The sequence below is a fragment of the Halichoerus grypus genome, chromosome 3 (genome assembly GCF_964656455.1).
Source record: "Halichoerus grypus chromosome 3, mHalGry1.hap1.1, whole genome shotgun sequence".
In the NCBI taxonomy this organism is placed as follows: domain Eukaryota; kingdom Metazoa; phylum Chordata; class Mammalia; order Carnivora; family Phocidae; genus Halichoerus; species Halichoerus grypus.
Window position 1 is genome coordinate 171,726,069 of NC_135714.1, and position 10,480 is coordinate 171,736,548.

General features: G+C 40.2%; 2 protein-coding genes across 2 annotated transcripts; both read right to left on the minus strand.

Moving 5' to 3' along the window:
* Positions 1–4,671: 4,671 nt before the first annotated feature.
* On the minus strand, positions 4,672–5,181 carry LOC118538366 (large ribosomal subunit protein eL15-like). Its single transcript, XM_078068254.1, is given in 2 exon segments — positions 4,672–5,108; positions 5,111–5,181. Coding segments are annotated over 2 exon segments (492 nt in total). The 5' UTR covers positions 5,166–5,181.
* Positions 5,182–8,739: 3,558 nt separating this feature from the next.
* Positions 8,740–10,203, minus strand: TCIM (transcriptional and immune response regulator). The gene has a single exon (XM_036096267.2). It carries the CDS (start codon positions 9,972–9,974, stop codon positions 9,654–9,656), a length of 321 nt encoding a protein of 106 aa, XP_035952160.1. The 5' UTR covers positions 9,975–10,203; the 3' UTR covers positions 8,740–9,653.
* Between the last annotated feature and the right edge of the window lie 277 nt (positions 10,204–10,480).

The window sequence follows — 10,480 nt, forward strand, 5'->3', positions numbered from 1 at the left end:
ATTTCAATTCAAATTATTCAATATAATTCATTATATATATTTATTCAATTTCCAGTTGAAATTAGACAATAGTCATGGCATTTGGTTCCTAAAAATATGTTGCAGGCTTTATTCCACAAAGGTTCCCACACTACTCATGCACAGATTATGGACCTCTCTAAATCTGTTCTATTCATTCTGAAATCCTTGCTATGTAGGGTAAGATATATAGAATTGCTTTTGTGCCCAGCACAGTCTGTGTTCAGCCTATTTATCATGTGGGGCTTCTTAACCTTCCTAGTATCATCCCCTCCCTAATTCACACTAACCCAAAGGAAGGCCAAAGTTATGGCAGTGACTGGTTATACCAGGACTCTGAAGCTAGAAGGAGAATGAACTTTTTAGTCTTAGACCCATAACTAGAGAGACAAAAATTATGTCAGGAACAACAGAGCCAGACGTGATCAGCAAACTCAGTTCACAGATGTTCAGAGAGCTTGTTCACTTCCACTGAACATTTTGAAGCAATTCATGTGTAGTGAAAAGCAAACAACGTGCTTAGTGGCAGAAATGCACCAGGGCAGAACGCCTTCCTGGCATCACCCTTAACATGAACTATGGCTCATGCCATGGTTCAGTTGATTAACACGAACGGGCCTCTGTTGACTGTTCTCCTTGGAGATGCTAAGGAGACAAAAAGGATTAATATGATTGCATGTTCATTTCATAGACTAATAAGTTGATACATCAAACAAACATTTTGTGTTTATGTGAAGTGTGTCCGTTCATTCAACAAACATTTTTTAAGTATCTACCTCATGTTAGGCTCTGTGGTAGATGCTTTGTAATATTCAACCATGAGCAAAGCACCATCCCTGTCCCCAAGGTTACCATTGTAGGTACTTCTGACCATTTTAACATACATTCTCTTATTTTGTGTTTACAGCAATCAAGAGAAATAAGTATGGAGGGGTTATGAGTTGAATTGTGTCCCCTCTATATTCATATGTTAAAATTCTAACACCCAGTACCTTAGAATGTGACTGTGTTTGGAGACGTGGCCTTCAAAGAGGTGGTTAAGTGAAGGAAAGCCCTTTAGGGTGGGCCCGGATCCAATATGACTTCTCCTCTTATAAAAAGAGAAGAATAGGTCACAGAGAGGGAAGATCATGTGAAGACACAGAGAAAATCTGCCATCTACGAGGCAAGGAGAGAAATCTCAGAAGAAACCCACCCTGCTGCTACCTTGAACTTGAACTTGCAGCCTGGAGAAATGTGAGGGGAAGAAAATTTCTGTTGTTTAAGCTACCCAGTCTGTGGTACTTTGTAAGGCAGCCCAAGCGAACTGATACAGGAAGGAGGTATTATCCTTGTTTTACAGATGATAAAGTAAGGCTGAGAGAGAGTAGATAATTTACTCAAAATTTACACCTAACTAGTAAATGACAGAGGCAGGATTTTCTAATCCAGCTCTTCGTATCCCCTGCGTGTGGCTCTGTTTATCTTTCTATTGTCTATTGCCCTGCACATTGAACAATCTAGCCATCTGACAGCCAAGACCAAGAAAAGTTGGGAGCAGCTGTTTCTCTTAGTGCACCACCACCTCTGGTCGTTTTCTCCTTTACTAATTTCAGATGTTCCCTTATCCTGGGTTTCAATCTTCCTGTTCTTCTGCCTACCCATCCCTTAAAATTAAAACCACATTATCTCAGTGGAGGATCCTTGCTGTTAGGAAGAAGGTCTTTTATTAAGTGCTAGTATGCTAAGTTATAAGTGATTGTTAGTGATGAGTGCTAAACATTTTTTAAGACTAACTTTAAAAGAATAACTTGTCTAGACTGAGAAATGAATTCTCCAGAGTAGCAGGCAAGTGGTAAATGTAGTTAGGGGGAGAAAGGCCTTCTATTCATTTGAAGAATGTATTTTTCTTGCTAAGATTATGTGCCTTATGGAAGTTGAGCTAACGGTGATCAGGGGATTTCTTAGAATTTATGAGCATAGGGAAAATAATGGTATTTGATTAGATGAGAGGTAATAGAAATAACAAATTACAGGATAAGGTGCTAGTCACATCTTGGGTCAACAGTTTGTTTAGTCAAAAATGTACTGAAGCTTGCAATGTGCCTGGGGAGACACGGATGATTTAAAATGAGCCACGTGCTCATACTGAACACAGTTGGTGACTTTAATCTAGGTCACTGGTTCTCAATCTGACTTTGCAGCAAAATCACCTGGGGAGTGTTTTAAGAACAGAAATAGCAGGTGACCAGCACCAGAAATTCTGAATCATTAAATCCAGGGGCCTGGATTTTAAAATGTTCCCCAGGAGATTCTGATAACAGTAGGTTTGCAAACAACTGCACTGTGGAGGTATTCCACATTTATCAGTCGGGAAAGATGCTCTTAAATAGCACTTCTATTTACTGTGGCTCCCATGGCTCTCTGGGATCAGTAGGATTCTCCAAAATCTTTCAGATGATAAAACCTGGGCATAAATAATAAACATGGACAAATTGCAGGAGAATAAGAAGAGAAGGTAGTGATAGGAAGCAGAAGATTTTCTCCTGGTAAAACCTAGAAGTATCAAAGTGGACAAATATCAGACTGAAATCTAAGGAAAGAAATCACAGAAAAGTTATCTATATACAATGCAATTATTAAAATTCAAGAGAAATTATACTACCCTCAACATATGTCCTTACTTGGTCATGATTTTTCAATTAAGGACAGAATTAATATAGTAAGAAAAACTCTAACTAATGCCAAAAATCAAATCCTTTTTAAGTCTTCTATTAAAAAGTGCCATTGGCACCTGGGTGGCTCAGTCGGTTAAGAGGCTACCTTCGGCTCAGGTCATGATCCCGGGGTCCTGGGATCGAGCCCCGCATCGGGCTCCCTGCTCAGCAGGGAGCCTGCTTCTCCCTCTCTCTCTGCCTGCCACATCCCTGCTTGTGTTCTCTCTCTCTCTCTGTCAAATAAATAAAATCTTAAAAAAAAAGTGCCATCAACAGAAGACCTGACTGTAACATAAGAAGCGGGGATCCGCGCACGTCTGATGTTCTTCACAATTAACTGTGGAACTTCATAAGAACATCCATTACCAGGCCCAGAGAGGTGGGGACCAAGAATCTCCATTTTTAAAATGCTGTCTTGAACTTGAAATTGTAGCTTATGGTTCTTACATACAGTAGAGATTGTCTCAGTGGCTGTGTTCTTGCATGGATGTTGGAGTGTCAAACTCTTACCAGCTGGCCCCAGCATGGCACCCCCCAACCGGGAGAGAGGTAGGCTGTTCAAAAACATAGATGGATCCGCAGAAAGTTGTCTTCCTCACATTCTGCCTTCAGCAGCCATGATTAATGATCAAAACTCTTTACTTACACTTTTGTTTTGTTTTATTTAAGAGAAATTCCTGCCCCTTGTAGAATACTGCCTGGTCCAGTACGAAGTCCTACTGTGTATGGTGGTAGAGTTATTAGCTTCCATTTATGTCGAGTGTGAGATCTAGAAGAGGTCACAGACGTGGGCCAGCCGGATCTAAGTTTTTTTCCTCTTACAGATGAAATCTGGAGATAGGAAAGAAATTTGCTCAAGGCACAGTTGGGAACAACCCCAGAACTCCTGCCTCAATCTGGTGCTATTTGCTCAACGCCAGGCCGCTGCTGCCCACAGATGAGGACATAGAGCTCAAGAGCACAAACTGCTATGCTCTCTTAGGGCTGTAAATGGTGTATGTATGTGTGTGTGTATGTGCGTGCACATGCATGTGTGTGTGTGCGTGTATGTACATGTGTGTATGTGTGTGATGTGTAAATGTGTATGTGTATATGTCAGTGTGTGTGTGTGTGTGCATGTGTGTGTATGTACGTGTGTATGTGTGTGATGTGTAAATGTGTATGTGTATATGTCAGTGTATGTGTGTGTGCATGTGTGTATGTACATGTGTGTATGTGTGTGATGTGTAAATGTGTATGTGTATATGTCAGTGTGTGTGTGTGTGCATGTGTGTATGTGCGCGTGTGTGTATGTGTGTTTGTGTGTGTGCACGCGTGCACACAGGGAGCCAGCGTGTGTAAGGGGAGGGAGGAAAAAGGTGCCTACAACAAAACTCTTCTGACTACTCAACAAAAGTATTCCTGACTTTCTTTGAATCACTGCTAACCCATATTGGAATAGGATGTTTATTTCCAAAATTCTGTAAGACAGTTTCGCTAATCTTGGGTTCATACATTAAAATAGAACACATTTGTGTGTTTGTAACAATCACTTAAAATATCTGGAAACTTTGTAGAAAAGTTATTTAAGTGAAGAGAGAGCTTAATAGCCATTTCTTTATAATATTTGTTAAATAATAAGACTCATTATAAGGTCAAACATGGTTCTAATTTCTAAAAAATGTAATAAGGAATATACTAGTTGGGGTCTCCCCCAATCTGGCCTCACAACCCTTTTCCTCATTACCCCTTCCATTTCATCCTTGGTTTCCACACAGCTAAGCATTAATTACTGATCTGCAAACGTCCTATGTGGCTTTTCACCTCAGTAGACCAACGGTGAGGCAACAGAGTTCTGGAAGAATCACTGTAGAGTCTAACCGTGTGTTCAGCTGCTAGACAGTGAGTGCATTCTTTTTCTTTTTTTCTTTTATCCTAAATTGTTTATTAGGTAAGGATTTTGCAAACATTACTTATATTAGCGGTAATGATGGAACCAGGGAGTGTTCTGTCTTCTCCATGCCCCACAGTGAGAAGCACCAATAGTGTGGTGGACCTTGTGACCCTTTCCAGGGCCGTGGCTCTTGCCACCTGCAGGTGTTAACCCTCGAGTCTCCCTGTGCTGGTGGACTGGTGTGGTGATCCACTGGGTGTCAGAATTTCTTCTGATAGCTTTATGGAATGGATCAATGAGGTTAACCTCAATGAATTTGTACCTGGAATCTTGATCAACGCAGTAAGAATTCAGGACTCTCAGAGCCCTACAGTGGCTTCCAGCTCGCTCCTCTGCAACAGACTGAAGGCTTGAGGAAAATTCTAGCTGGTAAACACCATGATGGGCAGGCTTGCCATAGGTCACACCCTTAGGAACTGGGTATTTGCGGCTACCACATGACACACGAGTCCGATATATGACATGACATCAGATTGCTTTTTCCTCCACAGCTCCTGGATGTACTTGTAAGCACCCATCTTTGCTTACCTTTGAGCTGATGGGTGCAGCCAGATAGAAAGGAATGCATTATTTTTCAAAATATTAATCATATCTATTCCTAGGGTGTGATACATTGTAGTTAGGTGGTAAGTGTCACTCCCCTATTTAAAGTCCTAACTGATTCTCTATTACCTTCAGAATAAAATTTATACTCAAGCTTGTCATTTAAAACCTAGTTGCCTTCCTAATTATTGCCCCCAAATGCTTAGGCCCCTAGCCATATGGAACTGCTTAGAGATTCTCAGACAATTCACACTCTTTCCTGCCTTCTTGCCTTTGCAAACATTATACCCAGATGATGAAATAAAATTTTCTCTGTCCACTCTCCTGACTAAATCCTACTTTGAAAATTCTCCATGGACTCTTCCAGGATCTCCCCAGGTTGGGTTAGATTTCCTCTCCTTCTGCTACTCCCCAAACACACAAAAACTCATACAGATACACACAGACAGACGCCACCCCGCCCCCCACACACATTTGCCTCATAGCATCCTGTTTAAACTCCTATCATACATCCCACTCTATTATATTTATTTTAAAACATTTTCCAGCTCCTCTGATAAGGAGAACAAGGATCCATTCTGACCATGAGGGCCCACACGTGGGTGCTTACTACATTTTTGTTGAATGAGTATATAAGATACAAACTCTGATTTTACTTTACAACTCTCTGTGTGTAAGAAAGGGAGTTACCCAAGCAATATGCCATCTTCGGAAACCGCTATGTGGAATTTAGAAGGGTAGTTGAGGTACTCCAAAAGATCACGTAATACCTAGACCGTGGCTTCATTATTCATTTTTTAGTTGAAGCTTTCTGAGGGAACATCAACTGCATCCTCTGACTACACTCTAACAATGGGGGGGGGGAGGAGCAGGCACCCCCTTTCTCAGTAAACCCCATCTGTTTGAGTGTCCAAAAGCAAACAGCCTTTGCCGTGGGCCACAGTGATGAACAGAGGAGCAGTAATCTGAGTGAATAAACTCATGAATCCATAGTTTCTGACTTCCCCCGACGAGCAAATAGAGACCCAAAATGTTGACTGGCAACGGGAAGAGACGTTAGGTGTGATCTTTTGTTCCAAGTGTTAACCCATGTGTTATTTTAACTGCAGACTTAAAAAGCTACATCTAAGAACCCTCTGACACAATTAAAATGACTAAACTATGAAGCTTTTCCATATAGAGCAAGTGCCAAATAAACAGACAAAGAGGCACAGAGCAGATAAAAGTGATTTCTCAGAGGCCGCGCCTTCCTGTCTTTCTGACTTACTAGCATATAAGTAATTGTCATCTTATAGGAAAAAAGAGAAGCTAAATTTGTCCTAGAGAAGCAGTCTAACCTAGTGGCAAGGAATGAGGCTTTGGAGCCAGAATCCCCAGATTAGATTCCTAGCCTCATTAGCTGTGTGTTCTTGAGCATGTTACTTCATCCCTCTGGGCTTCTGTGTCATTACACTATTTACACATGCTCTCATGTCACAGTACTAAGTGATTTAATGCATAAAAAACACTTAGAAAACTGTCTCAATGAAATGCAGCTGTTATTATTATGATCCTAATAATACAAATGTTATTAACGACCCATTTCACCTTTGTGTTTTTGCTTTTATATCTTCTATTACAATGAGACGCCTTGAGATATATTTGGCCATCCCTGTGCCATAGAAGGATTTCTGAACTGAACTAGTCGTACTTGTTCTAATGATGTTTATTTTCACCCCACATTAAATGATGAAAGCATTATGGAACTAAAAATCACCCTTTTGTGTAAATCACATTGATTCCAACTTTTGTTGTCCCTGAAGGGGAAAGACAGCATGTTTCTGCAAAATCTACTGGAATTCTTCTCCCCACTGTTGTGGACCATATCCCAATTGCTTTCTAATTCGTTTCCCACGTTATAGTCTTGCAATCAGAAAATCATGATAATATACTGCAAGAAAACTAAGTCAATACATGCTAATTTGCAAAGTGTCAAAGACAAATATTGTACTCTATTGAAAACAACAGGGGAGAGCATATAGTTATGCATCAGTGTAATAAATTCAACCTTTTGACTATGTTCAGCATTCAAGATACGTTTAAAGTCTTTAAAAAGAAAATAAGTTAAACATTTTCATAGGAATATGATAGCTATCCTGGAAGAATAAGTTCCCAAGTTTCCTTTCCAAGCAGTTTGTCAATGTCTTTGGGGGATTCTAGATAGAAAAAATGTGTCACTAATAGGCCAGGATCAGAGGTAGGAAGCTTATTCTTAACATGGGCAAAGGAGACTTTAGGTGAGATCATTAGGCAAGATTAGTTGGCAAGCTTGGGGAAATAAGGTCATGGAGCTGAAGACCCCTTCACAACCTCTGCTTTGGTAATCCCCAGATACCATAACGAGCCTTCCACCTGTCGAAACTTCCTCTTTAGGGGCGCCTGGGTAGCTCAGTTGGTTAAGCGACTGCCTTCGGCTCAGGTCATGATCCTGGAGTCCCTGGATGGAGTCCCGCATCGGGCTCCCTGCTCGGCAGGGAGTCTGCTTCTCCCTCTGACCCTCCCCCCTCTCGTGCTCTCTCTCTCTCATTCTCTCAAATAAATAAATAAAATCTTTAAAAAAAAAAAAAACTTCCTCTTTAGTTCTTAATTTATATTGGTGTCATGGATGTCTTTGCAAATCTGATAGAAATTCTAAACACTTCTCCCAGAAAAATGTACACACACAGGCACACACTTCTGCATATTAATTTGTGGCTTTCGTGGATGTTCTCATGTAAAAAACTTCCTTCTTAATGGAGTGATTTTATACTATCTTCAGTAAACTTATCAATAAACATTTGAAATGTAGGTTTGGAGACTTCATTTCCTTTTTAAAAATGTATTATTTAAAATCCTGACTTGTAACTCTCCCAGAAGATATTGGATGATTCCCTTGTTTTGTTTTACTATGATCAGCAAGTTTCAAAAACCTCTGTACATGTTCCAAAATGCCTAACTTCTGGGAAATTTTATTTCTGTCTGCTAGGGAAGGGCGGCAGGCATTGATATATGCCTTCTTAGAAAGATTTTATTATAATTTTATGAGAAAATAAGCAAAGTAACTGTAATGTTATTCCCATATTGGTTTATATGGAATAAATATTGCTAACCCACAGAATCTTGATCATAATTTGGACTCTAACCCCAAGATATACTGTTTTGGGAGAAACACATGTACAATTGTACATAGCTCCTGTAGCCACAGAGGAAAAATTTCAAAAATATGGAGGAAAAAAAAGCTTTTTAAAGCTCACCCTCTGTGGACACATAAACACCACTGTCGATAAATCAGTCAATGAATTTCTATGCCTGTATCTTATAAAGTTGAGACAGAGAAACTTGCTAGATATTTGATGTAAGAATTTGCTTTGAAGAAGTTTGGCAATTAATGTAAAGCTACTCTAAAGGCACATTTTACTCTTAGAGTAAAATCCTTAGAAATGTTTATAATAGTTTATAAAAGTTTATAATAATAAATATTTACCACCTTACTTTTTCCTTTGAGACCAATCATCACAGACCAAGAGCAGCTAAGTTTATAATAATTTATTAAGGTTGCATATCATTTGTCATGTATAATAAATTATAAAAACCATAGCATCTTCATAAACTATTTAGTATTATCATACTCACTTCCTAATGCTTACTGTAATAACTGTAAGAAATCTAATCCGATTATATTTTAGCATTAGTTAGAAGATTAAAAAATCATAAATTTTTTTCACAGTACTTTGGATTTATGAAGGATCCCATTATTTTAGCTTTTGTGCAACCAGTTTGAAATGTATAAAAACCTTTTATAAACTAGAAGGGTTTTACTGAGCTGCTGAAGGTATTGCATAATTTTTAACTAACACCCTCGTGGTGCACTTTTTCAGGCACTGTAAAAAATGCAAATAAATAATCAATTACTGATCTGTAAGAATCTATACCAAGAGACCACATTGAAGCTTGACAACATTTTGAAACATTCAAATAAAAAATTCAGTAAACATCGGAGTATAGTATTCTCTCTCCCTGTTTCCCCCTCTCCCTCCTCCCTCTCCCTACCCAGTTCAGCTAAGGAAACAAAGTTCAGGTTGAATTTAAGTCCTAGGGCCTGAGAAAGACTCTGGCCGCAATTCTTCCCCAGCTCTCTGTTATCTTCGGTCTCCGACCTCATTACATCCATTCAGACTCTTCTCTGACACTGCAGCAGTCCTTTCCCCTCAGGGAGAGTTTGCAAATCCTTGCTGAAAGCATTTTGTTCTCCTCTGTAACAGCACAGGCGTGAAATTGGTTGGAGTCTTTGTAACCAGTTTGTTCTGTTCCTTTCCAGCCTCCTCCGTTCTGATGGAAGAGAAGCTTATGAGGCAGCCGCAAACTGCTGCATGTGTTGGTCTCACAAACTCCCTTGGTCTTTAAATGTCTATTCTTGGATAATGTCCTTATCCATCCTCTTGTCCTCAGTGAACTTTGATGGAATATTTCCGCAGTTTCAGAAATTGGAAGAGCTTGTCTTTCGTCCTCTTCTTCAGGGCCATCAGGGCTCGTGTTTTCTCCTCCAAATCTTGATCGATGGCAGAAATGATCTTAGCTCGCTCCTCTGCTTTCTTGTCCCCAGAGTTTTTGAAAAGTCTCTGTAGAGATTCTTGGTCTATGTTTTCAAAGATGTTGGCCACGGCTTTCTTACGCGAAGCTGTGTCGAAGTGATAGCCGTGGATGGACGGGCTAACGCGCAGAGAGGTGGACATGATGATGGCTTGGTGGGTTGGCTTTGATTTCATCGATGTGGGGATCTTCGGGAATTCTGCTCCTGGGCTCTCCAGAGAGTCTGTAGCAGAATCATTCCGGGACTGCTATTTAAAGTGTGAACAAAAGCTCCAGGCTCAAATTACACTGGTGACATCAGAGTGATCTCAAGGAAGAATAATCACAGACAGGTTTAACAGTTGAGTTGCCAATATCCTGTTCTTGTGCAAAATGTTAAGAGCTGCGCTCAGTGATGGAGCCGGGATGTGGGGATTTCTTTTTACCACATCTGTGGCAATAGGATTACACAGGCTTGGGCCCGTCTTTTAAAAATAGCTGAAACCAGGAAAGGGCAAAGGTAAGTCACAAACAAAGTGGCTTAGACTCTCAAAATCTTTCCAAACAACCCCTGAAACAAAGGCTTCTGCTAACTACAGGGAAGTTTTAATTCCCGGAGAAGTCATTAAAGTGTATTCCAAACATTTGGCAGCCCACACCCGGGTCCTTTGGACATCCCCATCCAGGGCCACTGCACAGCTGC

Excerpts from the sequence above, each read along its gene's own strand:
- TCIM (XM_036096267.2), bottom strand. The coding sequence starts at position 9,974 with ATGAAATCAAAGCCAACCCACCAAGCCATCATCATGTCCACCTCTCTG.